This window comes from Aptenodytes forsteri, unplaced genomic scaffold, assembly GCF_000699145.1.
Source record: "Aptenodytes forsteri isolate BGI_AS27 unplaced genomic scaffold, ASM69914v1 Scaffold119, whole genome shotgun sequence".
In the NCBI taxonomy this organism is placed as follows: Eukaryota; Metazoa; Chordata; class Aves; order Sphenisciformes; family Spheniscidae; genus Aptenodytes; species Aptenodytes forsteri.
The window spans coordinates 146,291-173,255 of record NW_008796165.1 but is presented as its reverse complement, the minus strand read 5'-3'; the positions used below and the strand labels follow the sequence as shown (position 1 = coordinate 173,255).

General features: G+C 39.0%; 1 protein-coding gene across 6 annotated transcripts in view; it reads left to right on the top strand.

The window, feature by feature from the left end:
* Nucleotides 1–26,965, top strand: part of ADGRL2 (adhesion G protein-coupled receptor L2) — a 166,519-nt gene that overhangs the window by 75,136 nt on the left and 64,418 nt on the right. For 5 of the 6 annotated variants that reach the window (XM_009287235.2, XM_019474161.1, XM_019474160.1 and 2 more), the window contains one exon: nt 16,074–16,287. In XM_009287235.2, coding sequence (XP_009285510.1) covers nt 16,074–16,287 — 214 coding nt within the window. Of the gene's footprint in view, nt 1–16,073; nt 16,288–21,959; nt 22,133–26,965 lie in introns of those variants that run through there. The other variant, XM_009287236.2, reaches the window with a different exon arrangement.

The following is a 26,965-nucleotide window of genomic DNA, read 5'->3' as shown; positions in this document are numbered from 1 at the left end:
CTTCTTCTTCCCCCAGCTTTATATGCTGAGCATGACGTCCCATGGTATGGAATGTCCCTTTGGCCAGTTGGGGTCAGCTGTCCTGGCTGTGCCCCCTCCCAGCTTCTTGTGCACCTCCAGCCGTCTCAGTCGGTAGAGCATGGGAAGCTGACAAGTCCTTGACTAGTGTAAACACTACCTAGCAACAACTAAAACATCGGTGTGTTATCAACATTGTTCTCACCCTAAATCCAAAACACAGCACTGTACCAGCTACTAGGAAGGAAATTAACTCTATCCCTGCCAAAACCAGGACAGAGGCCTATGGATAAGTTGCCTATAAATGAGCATCACAGCCAGTTTGTTTCAAAGTGCCTTTAATTTTTTATTTCTGTTTTGCTTCCAGTCATCTTCGCTTAATATAGTTGGTAATCTGTGAGGAAATACAGAACGCATTGCCTGTATTTCTTAGTAGATGAATAGCAATGGTAACTGCAAAAAGAGGCTATTCAGATAGGTGATGAAGCCTGAAGATATAATTTCCCTAAAAGCTAGCTTAGGCCAGTTAAAATTAATAACCATTTCTAATAACTACTGCAGGAGAGTTGTGGATGTTTCTGCATGATACTGTACAGGGACATATTAAAATTGCATTTGAGCTCAGAACTGTTTGGAAACTGCTTATCTACAGTTTAGTGGTAACACGCCCAACCTGATAAACCAAGATCTGGCAACAGTCGATGGTCAGCTCGGCACTACCCTGCAGCACAGCCTTTGGCCAGTTTGAAGTACAGACGGTGCTTTGAAGTTTGCAGCGGCAAGGAGGCAGCATGCCCACTGCTGCGCCGTGCGGGCTAGCACAGACATAAAGATGTGGGACGCCCTTGGCTTCTACTGCTACGGGACAAACCACCTCTGTTTCGGTTCATACCATATGTGTAACAAGTTGGTTTCAAATAAAGAACCAATAATGCCTTGCAAAAACTCCCCGCATAATAGCAAAGTTCATTGAAGTCCAGGGATTAGTGTTGTAGAGAATAAGACGTTTGAAGGCTTTTGTTCAAAATTGCAGGAGTCTAAGCAAAAAGGTGAAGACAAAAGATGATGGATAGAGACTGCTCAAACAGAGGACATAAAAATCCTAAAGAATTGACAAATCAAATTGACCACCTGGAAGATTGTTCAGAGGAGAAATATCAGGTTGTTACGGCTTCCTACCAACAGAAGAGACGGAGGTATTTTTTTCACAGTGGATTATGACGGAGCAGGGTCTGGGTAATACTGAACTCCTCCTCCAGCAGGTTGTGTCACTGGGAAAGCCAGTGACACCGTTCTTTGAATCTCGAAGAATGTGAAACTCTTGGATGACAGAAATAGTTTGTCAGAGAGATGTTTAGCCTTAAAGGTTCAAGATCACGGATATTTAACAAAAGACATAAAAGTAAACTGGTTGCTGTCATTGTGCTCAGGAATCCAGACTAATTTTTCAAATAAGAATAATATAGTGGTAAGAGTGTGCTATAGTAAATTATCTGTAAATCAGCTAAAGGCCTTTTTTCTTCTGATGGATGCTACATGTGTATTTTGCAAATGAACGCGTTTATACCCAAATGGCACATTCATTTGCTTTTGCGTTGTCTTTTCTAATGGAAACCTTTTTTTGTCTTTTTCATTTTTTTCTTAAGGTGATTGAGTTTTAGAGGCATATACAGTGATACAGATAGTAATATGCATTATCGTAATTGGCTGAAATTAATCGACAATTGTACCTTTTAACTGGGATGACAACTACAGGGGCTTCAAGTTTTTAAATTATGTAGGAATAAGTCTTCCTATATATGATTTAGGTTTTATAGCTGGAAGAGGTATTTGGATTAAAGAATATTTTGAGCCAATAGGAAGAGGCAGGAGTCCATTTCAGCCTGAATTATTTCATGATGCTCTGATCCTATGAACTGTTCTGGAACAAAGGTCAAAGATGAATTTCTCCGAGCTTTCTTAGCTACCAAGCACCTACATTGTGCTTCCTGGGAAGATGACTATGGATGGGATTTGGGTTGGGTTTGGAGGAGGGTTTATTTTGTTTTGATTGAGCCTGGTCTGGAACAAGCATTTATTACTTTTTATGCATTGCATGTCTACAGATCTGTTGAACAAAGGTTTTTGCCAACGTCCTTAGTTTATGTTGGAATAGTTGAATATCACAGCAGTAGAACTGTGTTGCACCATATGTTTTCTTGAGATGCTTGGTTTATCTACCAACCAAAAAAAAAAAAGATATGACAGTTGCTAGAGTCAATAAAATTAATAAACAGCCTTCCTTGAGTAGTAGCTGAACAGACAGAAGAAAGTGCTGTTAACATGTTATACCCCTTTGAGTAATGGATAAAAATAAATTTGTAAATGACATTTACCCAAATGTGATGTCATGGTAGAGTTCAGGAATTACATAGTGGGTATCCAGAGTGTCCCACTGAAACCTGGATCCTGAGGTGAATCCTTTGCATTCTTTAAGTACTGAAAGAAACAAAGATCATTGGAATGGCGTACAGCAAAGGATTAAAATCACCAGGGTTTATCAGTCTTGTTACTTCTAACAACCTGTTTTGCTAACATTAAATTTATAAAAAATATATTAAACTAGTTTTGGTGGTTGTTGCTTGGAATAGGATTAGGAATTGAAAGAAGATTTATCCATTGGTAAAATAGCAAGGAGACAATCAACTAGTTGCAGCGTTTCAAACAAGAATCAGTTGCAATTCTTCCTTTAGAAACCTTTCTGGTAGTCTTTTTCTCTCTGTAGTTCCTAAAGGGAGATTTCCCTTTTTTTTTCCTTTCCACAATCCTTCCCTGTCTCTCTGGATTTTCTTTTGCTTAAAGTCAGCTGGGAACATAATGTACTTGCCCGTTGTTCCTCCTATTTCCTTACTTTGAAGATACTTCCTCTAAAGCCTGCTTCAGGATTTCTTGAAGGATGAGATAGAGACACTAATACAGCTTTTTCCCCTTTTTGGCCTTCCTGGTGTTGAAGTACTGGGAATTGCTTATGCTCAAAGTTTGGTGTGTGTCCAGTGGTGATGTGCGATTACACCAAAAACAGAAGGAAAAAACAAGCTTGGATATGTTTATAAAAGGTAATTATCATCGCAGAGGAAAAAGACAGTGATGCAGTAAGCTATCTGAATGACTTGGCATGGAGTCAATTTTTAATCTATTTTGTTGTGCTTTCGAAAGCATTTATTTTGTCTTGTACTTCCCTTTCCCTGTTCATCTCTGATGTCCATGAGTCAAATGAACGGCTGATTCCTGTTCCCAGGAGGATGTGCTCAGGGGAGTAGGAGCACAGGGGAACTAGAAATTCCTGGGACTTGTGACAGGCTGAGATAACCAGGCTCAAGCTGTTAGCAACAGTAAATTAGGAATGCCTTTCTGGTAAACACAGCTGCTGAGACCTTCCAGTGCCACGACCAAGCCGGTCGGTCCCATTTCTAATCTAAGAGTTGATGGCAGTATACCGGCGCTCGCTAGTTAATGTCCATCGGCGGACAGGAGGCGGATGGCGCTGAATGCCGCGGTGGTGCGGCCCCGCTCAGGCGAGCTCACTGCGAGTTACGGGGTTGCCTGAGAGGAATAGAAAAGCTACTTTCTCAGTCTCTGACCAGAATGCATGATAAGGCTTGATGTCAAAAAGGGCAAGATTGGGCTCACAGCAATTATGGCAGAGGCATACTGGTTTCCTTGACAACCAGATTGAGGATTCTTTGTGATTTATTATTTACCACTTCAAACTCTCATTCTCTGATTTAATTAGGGAGAGGGATTTCCATAAGTCCCCTCCCTTCCAAATTTGAATACCCCCGCACTATTGTTACAACCAGCTACACCTATCCCAGATTGATGTGGCTCTAAACCAGCTACAAATTAGGCTCCGCATTTAGCCTGTGGAATTTTAGGCAGGTTGCTCAGACAGCAGTTAACTGAAATTCAGTGGACATTATGTTGGGTGATGACTTGTTAATCTGCGCTTAACTAGACGTCTGTTATAGAGTCTGCACTCACCACCTCCCCTTACCCCTCCCAAACCCCCCCCCCCCCCCCAGTTTTTCAAAGGCAAGGGACTGCAACAAGTGATACCTCTCAATTGTCCTTAGAGCTATGGGAAAGATAAAATAGTATCTGCAAGCGCCAGTTTCCCTTGCTTGGGCAAGTCACATTATTTTCTCCTTGAAGGCTTTATTAGCAATACATCAGCCACTGTTGTGTAAACAAAGAATGTATTTTGATACTTGGGAGGTTTTTTACTACTACCAGTTGGATAGCTATTTGAAACAGAAATCCTCTCCTAAAGTGTTGCTAAAGATGGGAAGTACAGTTAGTCTGCTCCAACTTCACATGTATTTCAAATATGTATTTCCCACATTTATAAAGCATTGACTGAATCGTGATCTACGGGGCCTGTTCTAAATTTAGTAATTCAGAATAGAATTTTGAACACAATAATCTATATAATAGAGATTTTTATTCAAATGTCATTGGCAAATCTGTGTCATTATATATCAAGACTGAAATTGGGTCTTCCAAAGGGCATTTTTTCTTAAAGTACTTTCCTGGGTTGCATATTTTTTATTTCGCATTCAGCATGAGGTGTCTGCTGCATTTAATAAAATAAAATGAAGGTCACAGAAGATCACTAGTTTTCCCATGATGTGCCCCAGTAGATGACTGGAAAAAAGGTAGTGATTGAAATGGGTTGAGGATCCTCCGTGCAGACTGTGTAGAAAATGTGTGTCATTTTTTAATTATAGGGAGGAATTTTAGTTTTAATTGTGTTTATTTCACTACGTATAGTGTTTCAGCTGTACCACCCCAGTTTTAATTTCAAAAGTTTATACACGTTTTGTCATCTTTACCACAGGGAGTTTCTGAAGTGAGTCAATAGGTGTTGCTTTTCCCTTGGTGGGCTGAACATGAAGCTCGTTGAGTCAATAAAAAGACTTACAGTGACCTAAACACTCTTGTGTCAAGTCCTAGCTCACTAATGCACCAGCGCCCCATTAGGCTGTTGAAGGAAACTGACTGCTGAAGATGCTTCTTTAAAATGGAGTAGTCTAATGAAGCTCATTAATGCATTTTTCATTAGAACAAGAGTATTGAGTGTCCAGGTTAAATTCTAAGGAATCTATCCTGCACTCATTGAGGTTAATGACAAAGCTCCCAATGATATTAGTGATGCGGGATGAGAACTTAATTGGGGTAATTAAGATTCTGCTTACCTAAAATTCCCTATTATTTTCAAGCAGATAAAATATTACAAAATTACTACTGTGAAGAGTTGTATAATGTTGGATCTCAACACATCCTTCAGAGATGACAGCATTTCAGTGGGAGATAATACTATTTCTGTATTTTGCATTTGATTCACTAAGTACCCTTGTAATCTCCTAGAGGCTTGTGTATGTGAAAACCATCGTGAAAAATAGGGTTCTTTTTGGTTTTGGAGTTCAAACATTGTTGTCTTTATTGTGTATTTAAAGATAACATGAGCCATACATTGCTGAAACCCACTAAAGATCTGGACTTCAAATTCAGCAGTGGCAGAGACGGAAAAGGCACTGCAGTTCTACCGTGGGATTGTGTAAGTTGCAGAGAATAGTTTCATTAAATGCAGCTTGATTTGCGGTAGTGCAGACTTACTAAAATCGCTGTTTGTACCAAAAGAAATGAAGCTTGCTTACTGAGTAGAATAGATAGGATATCCAGCTTTAGTGCCTTCCAGGGAGTCTAAAGCCTCCGTTATAAATGATTATGTCAGGACGCCTAATTTAAATAGTTACCCTAACACCTGCTCATTCCTGCCTCCTTTGGACACCCCTAACCTTCTCCTTCCCTCCTTGGCACCAGCAGATTATTAACAACTCCCTCCTCAATTACGCTGCCGTAACGGCTGCTTTGCTCGTGCTCAGAGCTCACTGGAAATTATCTTGGTTAATAAAACTCGCTGCTGAAGAAGAAACAACAATGTAAACGGATCGACGAGCGGAGGGACCCGGTGGGTGTGAGCAGAGGCTGGCAGTCGGCTGGGCAAGGCTGGCTTTGCTGCGCCGGGACAGCGAGGAGGCGACAGCCCTGCGGGACCCGCAACTCCTGGGCAGCCCCGGTGCTCCCTCCCGACCCGGCAGTTAGATCAGGAGCCATCCCCTCTGACTTGCAGAAGCCGTCTGCCAGTTTGTACACCTAAATAATGTATCAGGAAAATATGGCTCTTTCGGAAGGAAAATGTCGTTTTAGGTGGTGTGGAAAGAAGTGGAGCAATCAGATCTTTTATACTTCACAGCTGCCTCCTCCTGAAATACTTGCTTTAGATATATAGGGGAAGATTTTTTTAAAAGAGAACTGTGACCTGGTACAGTGAACCACTATGTAAAATGCATTAATTAGTGAGGAAATTACCTTCCACATCTGTAGTACCGGTGCAGTACTTCTGTCTTGCTGGATATTGAGCTTATACTTGAGCACCTAATGATGATTTTTTCACCTGGTCTGGTGCAGAGCTTTCCTAGTCCTTTCCTTTATTATTGGTTGTATTAAGATCAATGAACAACTTTGGAAGCACAGTCTTTCAGCTATTAGATGTGTGCTTCTAAATAGAAGTAGTGAGCAAATGCAGTTTTCCTTTCTGTGTTACAGTGTGTATTCATCCCTTTTGTTACTTTCTAATGTAAATAGCATTAATTATGGAACTCCTATCACATAATTATGGAAAATGGTTTACTTTCTGTCTTAGTACTCAGAGAGAGATTTCAGGGATCCTGATTTTTCATTTATTTCATTTGAGCACTCATTAGCTGGTTCTCTAAAAGCTGAGAGCATTCTTGAATCCACATTGTGACAGTCGGGGTCACACACAAATTCCAGGATTAAAAAACAGAATCCAAATTCAGAAGCCCTGAATTTGAGCCCAGATGGAATTTAGCTATCCTGTCACTTTATCTCCCTTGTTTTTCGTGTTTGCAATAAGGCATGTGGATATGCAGTTCCTTTATGAGTGATTAACAGCAGTTTGACAGGGTAGCAGAGGTGCATATTTCCTTTATTTACTCTGGAAGTGGTACCTCTGTTGCCATTCTTACTCCCTGCTGCCCAGGCAGCATGGCAGAACTGCATATATTCCTTAGGACTTCTAAAATTACCTAGATATTTATAAACAATTACATAGTTTTCCTTTCTTCGTGCAATTTATTATTCAGAGGATGCTCTCAAGTATCTATGTAGGATTATTCCATGATTCCTGGAATGTGCCAGAACCTTAAGTTTGTTGTAAAAACTATGTATGGTATAACCCTCTCCTCTCTATAATAGTCTTTTAGAAATCCACAAATATTTCGTAGAAGGTAAAGTCAGGAAGAAAGCCTTTCACTCTGACAGGCATTTTCCAAGATTGCTTGCTACTCCTGTCTCATATCTATTTGTGGGAATATTTGAAGTGACGGCACATTTACCTTAAAGTACATTCATCACATTGCTCTTCTCCTTGTTTTCAAAAGGTATGATGGTGTATTTTGGTTTAGCAGTTGCATCTGCAGGATCTTGAGCCTGTGTTTCTTCTTTCTACTCCTGAGTCCTCAGAAATGTTTCGGAAGCTATACTGAATGAGAAGGGGGATTGCTGTGCTATTTGCATACTTATAAGTACTCCTTAAGTGGCTTGCTGTCATTAAAATTAACCACATAATTTTTCCACTGTAAATTATATTGTGACAATTGACTCCACCCCATCATTTTATTGAAACAAGGGAGTATATGAACTCTTACATTGTTGCTTGATTCCATTTCTAACGTATATATATTTCTGTTTGTAAACAAGAAAACGCCCCCTTTGTAATTTTACAACTGTGATCTCAAATATTACCATGTGGTAGCAATTGTACAATATTCTTAATTAAATGTGTGATAATTTTTTAGCACTAGGCCCGTATTTGGTATTTTAAACTCTGGCATTTGTAGAATAACATTTTCTTTAAAATGAGCCAGAATTATCAGGGTCCAATTTCTACATTTTAGTGAGATTAAATGTCTTGCTTTCTTAAACAGGTTAGGGTATAACCCGTTTAAGAAGGCAATGTACACAGTACACCAAGGGTTATTATTGGCAACCAACATGTCACCTGCTGGAGTGATTTAACTTTAACCAATGCACATATTCCCAAGGAAATGGTACATCTCTGCATGGTTTCTGTCAACCTCTGAGGTGACAAGGCTTTGGGTTTCTTAAAGATGGGAACAAAAACATATTTCTTTTGTCAGCTGTTCACTCTGAGTACTGCTGATAGAAATCATACCCCCTTTCTTCCTTTCCCCCTGCCCCTCCTCAACGCATGGTTTCCAATCAAAAATGATTGAGATAGCTGGAAAGATAAATTATTGTCAAAATACATTTTTACAGAAGATAAAAGAATATTTATTTTTATTCTGCTACTAGCATCCTGTGCAGAGGAAATAATTCAATGGGAAATCCTGTTGACACAACATTTCTGACACATCAGCCTTTGTGTGTCTTACCTCCCTGTTGCAGAGGTTGTTTCTGATTCAGAAGCTTCTCCTTCCTGACAGGTGGTGTGCTCAGAGAGTTCACAGTTGGTAAACTGGAGATAACCTCCAGGAGGGGGATTTACAGAGACCATGGGACTTACTTGCCTTGAGAAGTTTTGAAGATGCAATGTATTTAACGGCAAGAAAGAAAAGGGTAGAGTGCTTTCTGCGAGCTGGCAGAGGATCAAGTGTGTATGATGTGAAAGAAAAAAGGAAGGAGATTCTTGCAGCCTGAGAACAGACATCTGGCTGGCAAAAGAAAAGAAATATCATTGACAGATGAATACTGTTTCAAACTGGGATAATTTTAGATCAAGAGGGCAAAGTTTTGCTCTCATGCATACAGCTCCCACTGAAAGGGATGGGAAAGGTGCATGCATATGAGAATAAAATTTGGTTCTGAGTGAGAACTGAACAACACTCATATTTTTACACTAGATATTTAGACTTTCATGTTTGGATCACATGGTTTCCATCTGCCATATGTAGGCATTGCTAAAATGCTGCCAGGATCCAGGCTCTGGTTTGGTGACTTTCATTAAAGGAATTAGTGGTTTCTATCCAGTTTCAGTGTGGCTGGATTCAAAGTGCAGAAGCCCATTTTCACAGTTTAGCATTAATTAGCACTCTTGTGGCAGCCTCAGCAGGGAGGTGAAGGATTAAATGGGCATGAAGACCAAACTATCTCTTTTCCCATAGTGGTGATTCCTTCAAAATAAGGTTGAGACATGATGGACTAATGTGGGGATGCATGCACGGCTGCTGTCTGGGCTGTTCTTGTTCCGGATGATTGAAGGACTTCGGTCTGGAGGTCTGTCAATGTAGCACTCTTTTCTCTCCTGCTATTTAAAAAAGCAAAACACAAATCCCAACAAAAGTACAATCCAAAACACCCCTTAATTCTGCTACCTTGGAAAGACATATTCTCGCCCTTCTGAATGAGGGGTGAGAGCTGTTTCGGAGAATTTAAATGAGATCCTTGCCAGCCATACACAGGAAGGATCGACGTTGTTACTTAAAAAGGCTGGGATGCTGCTGCTCACTTTAGGTTTTGCTGAATCATTCAACAAGGTGCAGAAAGCAGGTAAGCCCTGACTTTTTTTGCTGAAGAGAGCCTCACAGGGATAATTTTGAGAATTGCATGGAGACTGGAAACTGTAAAAGGAAAATTGTAAGTTTCAGTGAACCTGGAAGGCAGGACCCGTCCTGGTGTGAGTCAGAGGGCGTAACTCAGGCTTCTGCCCTGACTTTCATTAATCAGACATACCATGCTTTATGTTTATGTACACTGAATATTAAGTATATAATTACAGAAAATTACTTACTGTTGTAATTCTGCTGCTCACACTGAATCTTGAAAAACGCTAAAATTTGACAAAGCTTTTTCAAATTCTAAAATTTTTGAAGACTAAATCGCGATCTAATAAAATGTAAAAATTATTGATAAAAATCCATCATTAATATTTCTAAAAGCGTTTTTGGATAGCAATTCATATTTCTATTTTGTAAGAGACAGGCTTCCAGATTTTAGCGAAGTAATTAAAATACGAAACGGTATGTCTGAGAAACTGAAGCCTAGAAACCAGTGTTAAAAATCACCCCTCACAGCTAATTTATTCAATGAAATAGTTGCCTTGCTTCAGTGTAATTTATGTGCATGTTTAAATGGTCAAGTCTGTTCTTAAGGACTTCGGGCCTCTTTGTTAAAGTTCAAATAATGAACATGCTTTCATGTACCTTGTTTTGAGTTAATCCCATTGTATGAATGAGTTTAAAAAAAAAAAAGAGAAAGATGTCTCTTACAAGAAAATAGATTTCCTTCACTAAATAATCCTTTTTCTCTAGATGTCCCCTCCTTCCAGCATCTTAAATGAAAATAATGAGTTTATACTTAAAACGGCAAAGAATACAGCTGTAGGAGAGTATTTCTGAAATGATCGCTTCCTGCCTAATTTTACCCCGACTGAACAGTGGGGTTTTGTCTGCCGGGCTGCAGCGCGGGCTGGCTGTGCGCTGGCTGCTGCGTTTCCCTGAAAGAAGAGCCGAGTGCTGTGAACTCCAGACCCCTGCGCAGTATCAGAAGCTCTTGCTGTGCCAGTGTAATCTTTTAATAGCCATGCTTGCCAGAATGACTTTTTCCTTCAAAGATAGAATTAGAAAGCACAGTTGTCATTTAAATTGCCTCTATCTTTGCAGTAGTTGGTAGTGATCTGTTGACCAGGACTGGATAATTTAAAAGCTGTTTAACAAAATAACATGCTTGTCTGTGTGAAATATGTACGGTGCTGGGAGACAGGGAGAAAAGTCTCCCTTGACAGAGTTCGTGGGATTCTTTAGAAACTGCAGGATGCTGAGGCTTTTCTGTGGAATTAGAAATGGTTTGCGGAGCCCATGTTGAGCATTTGCATGATTTTCAGATGGTGAAGTACGTTCAGCTGTCTCCGTGCACCCTCTGTGCATGCATGTACACACTTCACTGGGAGAGGGAGAGGATTCTCAACACAGTTTTTGTCGGGCTTTGCATTTGTTGAACATATATCATTGAAATGCTGCCCAAGATGCATCACTTCATCTTGTGTAGAACTTGAATCATCATGTTGCATGATTTGGTAAAATAAAAGAGATTGTGAAAGAGACAACCGTAAACATTCTGTTTGAAAAGATGTGCTCTTTTCAAAAGACCTTTCTGTTAGAGCCAAATAACACAAGAAGCAATATTTCCTTGCTTGCAGAGACATATATATGTTTATTTCTGCAAAGATTTGTTTTGGATTCTCAGTTCTTCCAGTATCTGCATTCTTTGAAATAATTTTATATTTCCATGTTGACTTTCTCTGTGCTTGTAAGTTTTAATCAAAGGTTCCTTGCTTCTGATGTCAAGGAGTACTGATGTTAGCCTGTTTACATTCCACTATTTTTCCTCTGTATGGGGTGAACATTCAAATTTGGTGGTGCCTTTTTGCTTTTATCTGCCGAACTTAGCACACTCTCTTATTATTGACAGCTCAAAAAGGTGGTATGCTAGTGGGCAGGATGCTGTGAATTATTAACTTTTCTTTGCACTTTGACAAATTTAGGTTATCTTTCTAAAGACAAATTGTGTCTTACGAAGGAACCAAGACCGTAAATAAGGCATTGCAAACTTAATTAATCTTCAACAATTCTTAGCCAAATGTGAATTTAACGTATTTCTGAAACATGGTTCTGAGTTACATTTCTTTCATAGGACTTGCATTTTTTCATTTCGTAGACTAAAGTATAAGAGGAAAGATTTTTGTTTGTGATGTTTCATTTAGATTTCTTTCTCAGTGTGTTTTTCTACATGGATTGATCAACAAAGCATTAAAGAATGTATATTACCACTGAAAATCGCCTCTGCCTTTTTTTCTTAGAAATGCGATTTCACAAAAGCCATTTATTTTGTTCTTTCAATAAAGAGCCTGCACTCAACTAATCTGTGAGCAGATAAAACGTGCAGGAAACATATGTTTGCCAGGAAGCTGTTCTATAATCAAAATGGTCAGCAGGACAGAAACCATGCTCTTTCTCTCATTAGGTATTAATTCAATTTAAAAAAAAAAAACCACACACACAACACTGATTAATATATACAGACGCGAATGAATCAGAGACAGCATATGCTGCATTTGGTAATAGGCGCTTACTTGAGTTAATGTTTAGGTTGTGCTGGAAGTCCCAGCCCCGGCACCAGAAAGGTCTTTGCAGTCGGGAAGCACTTGGCGTTCTTGGGCGGCAGACAGCAGGAACGGTGTCATCCATGGCACAGTTTGCCTTGAAGCAATTAGCAGGACCGAGGTTCCTCAACGAGGAATGTTGATTTCAACTGCAGGAGCAGAGACAAACAAAAGAGGTTTATGCAAGGTACAGCAAGGCAAGCAGCAGGTTGAACACAGGTTGGTTAGAAAATGCAGTATTGAAAATATTCATGAGGAATTGCATTGGAGATACAAAGTTACCAGTGACAACAGTAATTATTGACAGAGCCACATACTTATGTCTAAAAAGCTCTGGAATGATGCAGAAGCGGGCAGTAGCATTCAGATGCCAGTCGTTCAAACTTCCATCCTTTGGCAGTGCATCTGTTTATCGGGAATTATCTCCTGAATGTAAATGAATTTCAGTCCTAAGTCATTGCACCTGTTGCCAAGAGGTATTTATTCCAATCACTTGCCTAAAGCGCAGGGAGTTATTGCTTGACATTTTATAGCTCCAAAAAAAGCTGTCGTTTCAAAATCATTTGTTCAGAGAGGAGAAAATGGAGCAAAACAGTTCATTTTACCCTAAGCACTGCTATTTGGCAGTATTCACATTTGCACGGCACAAAGCTGCAATATTGATTTTTTGCTCACAGGGCCTCCCACTGGTTCTTTCTTCGATTGTCAGGGCTACAAGATGGATTGAATTACACTTTGCTTGTTGATATGCTTATTTTTTCTTTGTTGATAGGAAAAAGCTACAAATAAAGCTTCAGAATAAAGATCACAGCAACTTTGTTAGCGGACTTTAAATTTATTTATTTTATTCAGTTAAAATTCTTTCTGCGCCATAGAGATTCCTTAGAGCAGTCTCCCCGCCTAACGCATGCTGCATTGTTTTGCTTTATTGCTTGCTGCTTTTACAGTGTAACACCTACATTACAATCTCAGGTGTGTTCTCTGTTGCCTGTGAAGTGATCTAACTTCGCTCTAGTATTTTTAATGTTTGTCCTAATACAGAACTTCTCATGGATGCCTGCAGGGGGAAAAATTGCAGGGTAAAACACATTCATAGTACTTATAGCAGTTGCCATCGATGGTGGAATAAGATTTGCAGGCAGCTGATCGCTGTAACAAATTGCGGAGCTCCTGTGTTTGGATTCAAGGTATTTCCTAACAGAAGTGGAGGCTGTGCTGCAGGATCCGCAGTAAGGGTTCGGTACCTGTCACAGGTAGCTTGGTGTGGGTTTGTCAGCCCTGGCCCCATAACGATCCATACGTCTGACCTGCTGCTGCACAGACGCCGCATGCGTAGCCACCGACACCTCAGCGGCAGTACCCTACGCACCCGCGCCCCTCCCCGCTCTGCCCGTCTGCAAAAATCCCCTTTGGACAGCCGAAGCCGCTGTTCCCCTCCTTGCTGATCGAAACCCAAAAGTGGGGCCGTGCATCCATGTGACAGCACGTGGGAGGCTCCCGTGGGAGGCAGGGAGGGGAGGAGAGGGTGGCCAGACTCCCCCGGCCAGGCCATGGCAGTGCCTAGCGCGGGGGGAAGCCCTGCTGAGTGCAGAAGATCCAGGCACCATTGCCGCCAGCTGGGGGGATGAGCTTTATGTGGATGGCATTAAATTTGACAGGAGCGGTAGGATGTAGGAATGGCAGTCACTGGCAGCATTATATTTGGTCCCAACGCGGCTGTCGTGATGGTAATTAATCAAAGGAGCTGCTGTATGCATGTGTGGTGGGGGCTTTGCGCGTACCCCTCTCTGTGCCCATTTCACGCCCTCACTGAGCTGTGAGCAGCTTCTGTCTTCATTGTATTAATTTGCTGCATGAGAGGAACATATAGGGTGTTAATGTGATGGATTCATGTTTTAGCTCTTTCCAGCTTTCAGTTCATGATACTTCAGCAAGCCTTTAATAATAGTGTTTGCTATTGTGCACGGTATGTGCAGCCAAACCAACAGCCAGGAGTGAATTTGAGATGGAACTGTGGTGCTTTCTACAGCAATATGGCTTCTGCCCTTATTAACAAATACTGAAACATACTGGCAGAGTAATGGTACCCGTTTCATGTAGGATATGTAATGTGAAGGCAGACCTGGTTGCTGCGCTCTGGCCTTCCCCTTCCCCTTGTGCCGGGGTGAATTCCCGCCCAGCCAAGGAGCTGGTCCTCTGAGACCTCATCGGTTCTTCTGCAGTAGAGAGAAGTTAGAGTCAGACTGGCCCCTCACATTAGTTTACTACACAAGTTGGACGAAAGCTGGTGCTGGTGCAAAGGGGAAGGCAGGGGCGTGCAGGTAGAGGAGGGGCGGACGGGAAGATGGGTTCTGGCTGCCAGGGAGCCACATCCTGATGCTGGCGTGATCATTATCAACAGCTCTTTTTTGCAGTCCTAACAGATAATCATCGTCATGCACTAGGAGTTTTAATCCACAGTTCATTAATTCAATAGAAAAAGTGACAGCCTCTGGTTCACATGAAAATTTACTATCAAGGGGTTACCTCAAGTTCTTGATCTTTTTAGATCCTTGCTTCCTTGCCTCTTCTAACGCATCATACTTTTTATGAAAAGTTTATTTTCTTTGCCTTCAAAACACCAGAGCTCCAACTTTCCATACTTACTAGCCGTTTCTCTTTGCTGTCACAACTTGTCTCCAGCAGCCTGCACTAAAATATTAATGGCCTTGTGCTACTGTATTAGGATGACTTTTTTAAAAAATAGGAAATATCTGTGATTCTGTTGAAAATTTAGAAAGGATTTACTATTCTAAAGAAATAGGTATTTAACACTATCATGTTACCCAGCTTGTCTTCCAAAACAGTAATGCACACATTTTGTAAGAAACAAATATTCTGTGTACAAGAGAGCGTAGTATACAGCTACAGTTGTTTTTTGATGCAATATTTTTTTGCATAAAGAAATGTCTGTAAAAGGCAAAACATCTGGGTGAATATCTGGGCCATTGTTTTGTTTCTAAAGCATTTGATACTGCTTCATTACTCTTAGAGAAGTTACCTATTTTTAGGAATTCTCTCATGCAGAAAAACATGTTAAAAATGAGAATTCCCTGAAACCCATATGTAATTTTTGGGAGGGACAGGGAGATTTTATACAGTATACATCTGCAGTTTGCTGATCGTTTATTTGTGATAATATATCTGACCATATATTTGTTTGAAATCTTACCTGTCTGTGGTTTAATTTATGTAAAAGGCACAGTAAGGAGCACTGAAGTTCAACTAGGTAAAGTATTGGCATGTATATTGGATCTGGTAGCACAGACATGTCCATGCTGGGGACATAAAGTAGCTAAGCAAAAGAAACCAACTCTTCCTGGAGAAAGGAAGATACAAATTAAGAAAGACTAATGAAGTTGGACTATGGCTTTGGGGTTGGGGTTTTGTTTTGTTTTGTTTTTTTAAATCACTTCTGCATTTGCAAATCCTGCTTGGTCTGCTGCTTCCCACTTTCAGACACAGCCTGTTTGACTGTGCCCAAAGAGGGAATGTGCAATGTAGCCGTGCAGACAGGCACCACTGTCTGCCCTGGCAAGGGTTAGAAGAAGTGAAGAGGAATTTCCTCCTTTCCCAGATTAAGGACACAGCAGCAGTGGTGTAGGGATGTGACAGCTTCATGAAAGATGCTTCACTTAACATGGTACGAGGTCAAACTGTTTAAAGGTGCACTTCCTTTAGCACACTGATGAGAGTTAGTGCCTATGTGACAGAAAAAGAATAGTCCAATGCAATATATTCTTTAGGCTCAGTCCCTTTTTTTTTTCTTTAGGTTTCAGCCGAGCAGCACTACCGTTTGGTTTGGTTAGGAGGGAGCTGTCCTGCGAAGGTTACTCCATTGACCTCCGGTGTCCAGGAAGCGATGTTATTATGATCGAAAGTGCTAACTATGGACGGACAGATGACAAGATTTGTGATGCTGACCCTTTCCAGATGGAGAACACAGAATGCTTCCTTCCAGATGCCTACAAAATTATGACACAAAGGTAAAAATATATACATCATTTTGAGGACTAAAGAGGAAAAATGCCTGAATTAGTACAGTAAGAGGTATATACTGTAGGAAATGCTGAGTTGTAGTTTGCTATTGAGGTAGTATTTCTATCTAGTAATATTAGAAGGAAGTATGACTATTACAGAGGCTTTTTTAAATTCCGTGAGCAAAAGTTAAAAAGCAGGAAGATAACTGTAAGGAGAATGGAACAATTCACTTATTTGGAGATTCCCTGTCTCCTTGTCTTTTAGGTGGTCAAACAGCACTCAAAATGTGTCCAAATGGCTGCTGCATTTTTCAGTAACTTCAACATTCCCTGGCAAAGTTACACATTTCCTATGAATGCAGTAAATCATTGCTCACCTGTAAAATGCATCCAATGGAAAATGCCAGAATGGTTAAATGCCAGGATGATTCTATGTCATTATACATGTGTGTACAGAAGCATATATGCATATAAGCACAAGTTACATTATGTCTTAGTGACAGCAATTGTCATTCACAAAGACAATCAGTCAGAAGAGCCAATAAAAGTGTTTTTAATACAAAAGGTGCATCAGAACTAAGATCCACAGAAATTCCTGTGCTACAGGCCGCATACGGGCAGCGGTCGCCTAGTACTGACAATTGTGGAACTGTCAGCACAGATCAGTCACTGGCATTGTTACCGGCTTAAACTACAAGCCTGAATAAGTTCAGGATTGGTGGGAAGTTTTCCTCCCAGTGCGTTTTTCCTGGGGTGAGGAATCTGAACAAAAAGGGGATGGGAATAACCTGGGAGCTTTCTGGTGCATGTACACAAATGTGTCAAATGAAAGATGCAAGTTGTCCTGCATGCTGTGCTCCATTTACTGTGTTCTGTTTGAACATGGTAGCATTCAGTAACATATAGTCACGTCTTAAAAATAATCTTCCATTTGGATTTCCCAATTCACTCAAGTTGTCATGAGTGGGACTCTTACAATTTTTTATCATTTTCTTGTGAATACATGCACGTTCTCTACTTCTGTAGTCAAATATTTGGGCTAGATCTCAGGCTTCAATTTCAAATGCTGGAGGTAAATTAAGGGTATCAGGCCTTTTATTCTTGTTCTGTGTTCAACCTGTGACTTGTTCTGTGATCAGTAAGGGAAAGGCTCCATTGCTACGCTAGTAAAAAGGTAATATAACTTCTTTAAATCATGTTTGAATTATCTTTTTGTGGTTCTAGTTCATTGTTGTTAATTAGATCAAGCCAGATTTCCATTGAGACTGCAGAAGCAGTGTCATCGTCCTCTAATCTGTCAACTCCCTTTGAAACCACCTTCAGTTGCTTTTGTAAATGCAGTGCCTCTCTGTAGACTTCCTTGTTGTGTAAAATGCATGTTGTGTTTTGATCAAAGTCCTCCTTACGTTCACCGCAAATATACAGATTAAGGTAGTCAGAGACAAATACAGAGGCACAATTTGCTTTAAGTGACATCAAACTGTTACTGCAAAGCTGAAACTTCAATCTTCCCCTTTCAGTTAATCAACTGTAAGTTTATGATAGCAGAGAGTATTTTTGAACTTCCCCAATCTTCCACTTTCACCCGTTTTTCAACAGATTACAATGAAGTTGTGATCACGTGTATGACATTGGTTCAGAGTATCTGTGCTCAGAGAGAGTTTCTCATTTTTGGTTTTTTTTTTTTTGTCTGAACAAATGGCAAAGATCATTTGACACTTCGCTTTCTATTTTTGTCTGGCATTTATAGTAATTTGAAAGTTTGCTTTCGTAGTTTTCTTTCTCAGATCCTGTTATTAAGTAGAAAAGCTGTCTCTTGCCTTGTTTAATCTTTTCTCAAAATTGCTCAATTTGTGCTATATTGCAAGCATAGAACGTTGCAAATTTCTTATGAAATATTAAAAGTTCTTGTATCTCATTTATTTATAACTGCATTGGTGATCATAATTTTTTGTTGTCTAAGGCAAATTGTTGTTTGGTACTCAGCACGTCCTTGATCTGATACCTAAAAGTATCACATCAGCTGTATTTTGATGGCAGCAATTGCATAGAAAATCTCACCTGAAGGACTATGAAATTCACTGGTTGTCTTTTTTTTTTTTTTTTAAACTGACTAGAAAACCCCAATGTTAGAACATTTGATCACAGGGAAAACTGTTCTTCCGTACCTTTAGAAATAAGCAGCAATAGTTTCTACATTGCTACTTAAAATCTTACAATGTTTACTTTTAAGCACTAAAGACATGTTTTTATCACTTCAGCCAGCAGTGTTTTTACCACTGCGTTTGACCACTCAGGTCAGTTTAGACCTGCAGTTAAATGTAGTTCCACAGCAATTATTAAATACTCATCATTCATTTGCAACATTACTCCACAGCTTTTGCACAGCAACTACGCTTACTGCAGTTACAACGTGAAAACACTAGTTTAATGAGATCAACACTGTGAAATCTGAAGATTGAAAAATAAGATGAGGTTTCCAGTCTAACACAAAGCCATGTAATCACATGCCCTGCTCCCCTTCCAGAGAATTTGAGATATTAGCACACAAACTTTGCCAGTGTCCGCTGATGCATCAGTTCCTCTTTCTCAGAACAAGCTGCTACTTAATCTTTTCTCCCTCTCTTTTCTTTCTTTTCAGCAGTTCTCAAAAGATTTTTAACTTAATGCTTTTCTAGGAAGCCTGACTAGAACACTAATGACTTCATTGCTTTGCTTTTACCTTTGTAAAGTAGTTATTAAATTTTTAGTCCCTGATTGAAATTACATCCCAATTATTCTAGAATAAAGTCTTTCAGATGTATTTAGATTCCGTGTAAACTTCAGACTGGCACGGTTGAAATTAAAGCTTTGAAGAAAGAGACTAGACCTTTAGAAAATCCCTCTCCCCTTTCACACTTCTCTGATAATTAACCCCCGCCTTTGCATACAGTCAAGTTTGAGAGATCCTACCACGTGCTAAAGTTGAGCACAGAAATGAGCTTATTTCTAGAATATTTGGTGAGGGAGTAGTGTGAGTGAGTGGCAGAGGACCCACGTTTCAGGCAGTTAGATGTTAAAATAGTCAAACTCCTTGGTGCTCCGCTGTCCTTTAGCAGGGACAAATCTCCTCTGTTTCCTCTTCATTTAAAAAGAAATTAAATGAACAGGGAAGCAGAAGATGCAAAGCAGCCTGAGGAAATTGCTCTAGTTGCTCGCTCATAAAGTGTGTTTGTGTGGCTGTAGCCAGAAACTGTCGCGAGACTTTGAAGCTGGTAAGGCTGACTAGTACTGCTCTTTATAAGCACAGCAGAGATTTGAAAATTAACATGATAAAGTTTACTTATGACCTAGTCTTAAGTCCACTTCCGTCGTACGTGGATTGCAGGTGGATTGCCAGAGTTGCATTCAAACCGCTTGTACGTTTATGGGGACTTTCTGCCTCCAGCATCAACTTCAAAGCCCTGCTCTGCCGCTGCAGGTGGATGGGCCATAGGTTTTTGTTAGGACAGGCACTAAGGGTTATATAGATACCACATAGTGTTTGGATTTCTGTTTTATTAGCTCAAAATAATAACAGATATTTAAAAGTACTTGTAAATACATACTTAAAATACATTTCAAAGGCAAAGGCCTTGCCTTACATACATATTGTGTATGTAATTTTATAGTAGAACAGTAACCTGCTAAGATGCATTTTTGCATGCTGGCACCTTTCTCTTCTGAATTAAAAATAGGCTTTTTTTTTAGTAGGAATCATTTTTCCTAGTCCTAAACTTTTTTTTAGGAAAAGTTCCCGATTATTTTAACTATTAGACACCATAACTATCTTTTTGATTCCAGTACAGTGCAATTGGATGATATATTTTGCCTGTGTATTTAAATAAATACTTGGGTAGTGTGGCAGGTAATAATTTTGAATAATATAATTTTAAATCTTGAGAAATCAATATTAAAAAAATGTCAGGTCCATTCCAATCTGTACACCTTATTTTTTGAGTAATTTACAGTTATAGCTATTGGCGGGGCTTATAGAAAATTAACATTTTGTATTTAAAGAAAATACAGCCTATTAACTCTGAATCTATGGAATCATTTACTTAGACGCAAAATCCAAGCATTTAATGTTGACAGTCAAATTAATGTTAACTTCAGAAATAAAACATTGTTTCCTTCCTAATAAAGGCTAAAATACCTTGAATTTTTAAATAGGAACTTCTGATCTGTGTTCCGAATCTGAGAGCATAGTTTTGAACATTAAAAAGAGGAAAAATACAAAATGTTTAAAAATACAGACTTTGCAGGACATGCAAACATCCACATTTAAAAATATAATCTCACAGTTGGTATATTCAGTTTATTTTTGATCTGCAACAGAAAGGAGGTTACATCAATCCTGCACTGAAATGGCCTTGAAATTCTGTTTTCATCTACAATTTATACTATAATTGTAGCTGTATGTGATCTTCACTAAACATATCTAATCAGTATCATTTTGCTTTTTAAATATGCACAAACAAAGCAAACCTCATTATAATACATAAGCATAAATATAAAAAGGTGTTAGATATAATAGATGAACTTAGGGAACTGTAATTTTTTAAAATACCCTTCCTTTTTAAAGTATTGCTGCAGAAGAGTTAAAGGATTAAAAGTGGAATAAATCCTCTTCAGCAGCAAGTGTTTTTTCTGTTGGACGTATCCCGTCCTATCTATAGCACACGCAACACATGTACCTTCAATTACCATGTCCGTCATGACACCAGTGAAGAGTTCATGCTTGGGTTTTTGTTACCGTGAACTTTTGGTAATACTCTTAACCTGTTCCGTCCATCATCTGTCTGCAAGACAGCTGTGCTTAAATGAAGGGTCTTCCAAATGTAAGCGAAGTGCCTCCTGCCCCACAGAGTGATCAAGGGAAAGCTGAAGGAAGCAGCGTATCCATTCCTTCTCCTAAGACTTTATTTTTTCTTAATCCTTCCCAACGGGAGAGTGGAAGAATGGAGATGTTCATTCTTTTCCACCTATTTACATGTCCAACAAATACGTCATTTTGAAAAATCCTATATTTAAGTAAGAGTGAGACATTTTTGAAAGAAAACAAAATGAGTTCTTCTCTGAAGAAGACACATCTCTCAAGCCCTCCGTCTTGTTTCTGCTTGTCAGGTCTGCAGAGGAAACATTGCCATATCATATTAGTGTCCTTTCAAGTGAAAACAAGTTTGGTCTGTTCCATAATGTGAGTGAATAAAGAAAATCTTCCACTGGACTCCAGGCTTGGATGGATAGTGGGTAAATCTCCTATAACTGATTAATCTCACTCATCAGAGTGAAAAGGTCTAGCCAAAAGCAAACCTCGTGCAGGGTGTCTTTGCTGGTAGAAGGCAAAACCTGCTGTGGGGTCACTGCAGAGCTGAATTCAAGCCTTTACAAGACTTCCACAAAGAAGCATTTTAGTGCCTCAAAAATAGCTTCCTCAGACAGGGCCCCACGGTTGATTCCGTGTTTAAACTGTAGCACGCTTCAGATTTGCATTTCGTAATGTGACTTAAAACAGTTTTCACAGGCAGGATTTTATCCTCTGCCATTCACAAATGACTGTGATTGTGGTAATGGCGCACTTTACTTTGGGGGTCTGCCGGGCTTAGACAAGGGCTCTGCTGACCCCTGCTGCTATCCTTGCTTTTTCCCTTCTGCAGACGAAGATTGCCTCCCTTTGCCAAAGAGATTATGGAGTGAAAAGTGTCTCAGAACAAGAGATACACCTTGCCTTTTTCTACTTTCTGGTCATTAAAAGCTTGTGTATCTGTCCTTTTCGTGTCAGGGAAGTACCGGTGTCGATGATAGGATAGCACAGGCTGATGTGGATAAGGTACGTTCCCAGGATTTATGCACATTGGAGTTGCTGTGGTACCGATGCTTACCTCATGTACGAGGTCCTTCTTTTGCTTTGGCCTGCCAGCAGTTTCTGTTACAGCTTGCTGACAACTGCTTCACAAAACATGTACCATACAAGATTGTCAACATTCGATACCTTTTTTTAAGCATCCTTTAAAAATGAAGGCTGCTACTCATCTGAAACAGACGTAGGTCTTAGTACGGCAGTCACTCCCGTGATTATTTTGATGTAGCAGAAGCTTAAAATGCTCTTTATTTTTAAACTAAGCTTTTCACAATACCAGGCCATGGCTCGATTGATTTTTGTTTTGTTTTCTATGTGTTAGTCACAAGACTTAGTTATGACTCAAATGTAAAGAAAAAAGCAGAAATACACATAGCCTATTTTCATGAACTAGGCGTAATCACAGAGCCTAGAATATTTATGAAGCTTACCGTAGTCCTTGGCTTTATTTCAGAAAAAAACAGTAACACCCATGACTGAGAAGAACCTTATCTGGCAATGTGCATTTTCACTATCATTAATTCTTAATATGAAAGTAGGAGGTCTAGTTTACTCATTAAAAATAGGGGGTTTTATTAATGGGGTTGTTCCATCGTGGCATTACTTATCCTCATATTACAAGGTTCTGAGCAGTCAGGTAAGGTGAAATAGCTGTCAGTGGTACTTGATCATCTTTTTGTGGTGTGTTCTATTATTATTTTCTGCAGAAGAAATTATATTACAGATACGCAAGCACATAACACATTTGTGCGTTGCTGTAATCATGGCATTGGACAAGCTACAAAGGAAACAACAAAAGCATCATTGATACCAACTAATGACATTTAAAATTTAGATGTAGTTTACTTCAAAAAAGATTGGATTCATTATTTTACCAGGGTGTAGCTTGATATTTTATTTAGTGTTTTCATATCTTATATTTAAGTTGTTTTCTTTCCTTTATTATCGGCAAAAACACCATCAAATTCTTCTTAAGTCTGTATATCTTATCTGGCAGGATGGTATATACACATTCATGAGTCTTTCCTTGCTGTTCATGGGTGAAAATAAATACAAATAACTATACATACCTATATATAAATTTTTAAGTATTATACACTTTCTTGTATATTTGAATCGTATCAAAAATACATGTTTCAGCCTGTGATTTTTTGGGGGGGGGGGGGGTCTGATTTTTGAAATGGGCTCTATGAGATATGCGTATTGTTTAGCCTACAGTTAATCACATACTATATGTTTTGGGTACATAGTTACCTCTCTTGGCAACTTACCAGTGTTTCTGAGAACTTGACTGAGACAACATTGCTTAACCTTCAACATCTTTCAGTTGAATGTTGCGTTCTCTTAGACGAATTTGTATGAATTTATATAGTTGAGTTTCTTTGAATGTTGCGTTCTCTTAGACGAATTTGTATGAATTTATATAGTTTTTGAGTTTCTAGTCTAGCCAAGATAAGTTCCTGGTTTAGTTGCACTCAGAACTTTATTATTAAAAAAATCTGATTTACTTATATATTACTGTGCCAAATTTAGTTCGTATAGAATAATACTGTAATAATTGAAGCCTATTAATTCCTCCCACCCCAATATATCCTCTATAATACTTAGCCAAAACAGCTACATTGTCTGATAAGTTGATTTAGGACTTTATACGTGTGTTCATATAGCCATTTATCTCAACCCTTGCTGAGGAGACCTTTATTAAGCTGTGATGACTGCTGAATATGAAATGTAACCAAGATTATTTTTTTATTCAAATATAATTTAAATATTCATCAAAGAGGAGTTATGCTTGAAACTGACAGAGACTATTAACATCAAAAAATATAATTAACTGCACTGGGTATCATGAAGCAGAGTTAGCCAAATAGCCGAGAGGTCTAATTGCTCTAGAGTCTGAGAAGCAATAGTTTTATTTTATACTGTTGCTGTGGAATTAATAGTGATGTGGTTTCCTACGCGAGGCAATTAAAAGCTGCCTGTTAAGGTTCATTGCATTATAGGAAATCCGTTGAATATCACTTAGTAAACAGAGCTGACATGGAAAAGGTACATGAAGATGGGCAGAGCAGGGTATAGATCGTAAATTAGGACAGATTAATATGAATTAAATATATGTAAGTAAATTATGAGTATTTTTTAGTGTTATAAAGTCAGCAGTAGCGATGAAAGTAAAAAGTTTTCAGTAGTAACACAAAGGAATTAGAATTTGAAGACTATTACAGTGAAGCTGTTTAATTCAGAGGAAAGGAATAGAAGAGTAACATGGGTTTAAAAATTAAAAAGTAGCTACAGAGTAGTATAGAGAAATGAGTGGATCTCTCATTCTGGAAATTTCCTTCTGCCACAGAATAATTTCATACTTATAATAAAAAGAACCTTCTGACCTCTGTGGCTCAATTAAGCTTTTTAGTTGAATTCAACAGGAAAAAACTTCTTTATTGAATCCCATAGATTCTGCCTGTGCCCAGGCTATACAGTCTAAAAAGGGGTGGCTGTATTTGTGGCATTTTGACATTAATGAGGTTGCTGAAATGGAAAAGTTTAAGGATCAAAGATACAAGCAATAACAGTATTTTACAGCATTTCTTTTTTTCCTCTCTAATAATAAAATTGCAATCTAATTGCTTAATAAATGGGCCATCATTACTGAAAAACATAGATAATTCCCTGCTTTGCATTTTATTTTCTACATATTGCAGAACAATAATTAGCAAAAATGCTATGGCCACAAATGAAATTGGTCTTTATTTTTTTCTTTCATATAATAACTGTGAATGAAAGGAGTTTGCATGTATGTTCTTTAATTTAGTATGATAGTCAACTTCTATGTTTTTTTCAATAAAATGAAACAAAGAATTCAACTAGAATTCCTGTTTTATATAGATTGGCCGCCTGTTTCATACATTATTTAGCATGCTTACCCTGTTTATATCGGTGACATAAGAGTGTGTGCTACTTTCTCAGAAGAGTACTGTCTTTGCCGCTTCACAGCACAGTGCCTTGTACTCCCAGGCTTGCACATGGTGTTAGCAGATATTTAAAGCGCTTCAGCCTAACATTTTATAGGTCATGATGAACTGAGCCTATAAAACAAGTTACTGCAATGAAGTTAATGCAGTCTTAAGAGTGTTACATAGACCAAATACTCGGTATTCAGTATATTTTTAGCCCGCTGTAGACACATCAATGGGGAGGAAAGGTTCTTATCACATAGAATTTTTCCATGTCAAACCTGCTTTATAATATTCTTGCAGTGCAGAATCGTTACTACAGATTTACTATTGAAAGCTGTATTTTTTTTCAAGTTTTCACTATAATACACTAGCTATCGGAATCTTTGAATTTCCGTTTCTTCTAGTGCGCACGCGCACACACACATGAACACACGCAAAACAGGTCCTGTAACATTTTTAAAAGAAATGCTAGTAGAATCATTTCATTGAGCAAGCTACCCTGACCAAAGTCATATAGTTCGAACACTTTACAGGAAGAAGTGTTTCTACTTCTTAATGACACCGAGCTGTATAACGTTTCACCTGGCAAGATACATATTTTGTCGTTTTATTTGCAAAGGCATCTATGCTCCTAGTAATCTGTGATCTTTAACCTTACTGTTCATTGCTTCTCAGATATCTTGCTTCTTGTGATATATATCTATATGATGGAGCAATTTTGAAATGTTTTTAATACACGCATTTTTCCAGCACTGTAAAATTGTTGTTTCACCATCACTCAGATTTTGCGCTTCTTTTCCTCTGTCTGTTTAATACATTAATTTAGGCTGAGTTGTAAGCGTCACAATAACGTGACCGTTCTGAACCCATAACCTTTCCTTGTTTACTGAATTTCTTAACAGCATTGAACTCAACTATACTATTACACTTCTGAAGCTGTAGGTGTTTTCTCATCGAAGGTGTAGTAGCACTGATACTGCCTTCAGTATATTATTCTAGTGCCAGCATCACTGGTGGGTATGAAAAACATTATTTACTTTGTATATTCAGCTTGCTTAGATAATTTTGCTGCCTTTGTGACAGAGATACGGCAAAAGAACACCTCCTGGAGTCGCATTTAAAACAGGAGCACTTTGGGTAACGTGCTGTAGACAGAACACATATGAGTGAGTGCTCAGTTATCATGCATGCCATCAGCAATGCCTTGTTGCTTTCTTATCGGTCACTTCCTGCTGTCAGCCCAGTGCTTATTTCAATAGAAAAGGATTTGCATCAAATGTAATACAGTATTATGTATGGCTAACATGGGGTTTTTAATTGTGCAGGCACATGAGACTCCTTCAGTGGTAGACAGTTTGATAAAAGGATTAGATCATGAATATTTTTGACACAGTTAAAGATTATCTGTGCATTGACAGAGTCAAGCCAGTGAATTTTCTGATGAGTTTTTTACAGAGGTTGAATCTGCTTGACTTGCATAAATACCAGCCGCAGAATACGCAGGATTTTTGCAGATGGAAAAACAAGCAAACGGAAGCAGCCCCCTAAACGTTGTTGGGCTTAAAACTGGGAGTTCCAGGAATCAGAAAGTGCACAGCTCAGATCAGTAACTTAATCCCTTAACTTCAAATCGCAAAGAAGAAAGTGGGATTGTGCTTTCCAAGTTAGAGCAGAAGGATACTTTTGCAAGGGAAGTCCTATACCTGGAAGCCCTGCAAGCTTTTCAGATGATAATTAGATCCAGACATCACTGTGGGTAATGAATAACAGTGCTTTTGTGACAGGCATTCCTCTCAGAAGAAAAGAAAGTATTTGTAGTAGTACCCTCAGACACATTTTAATAGGA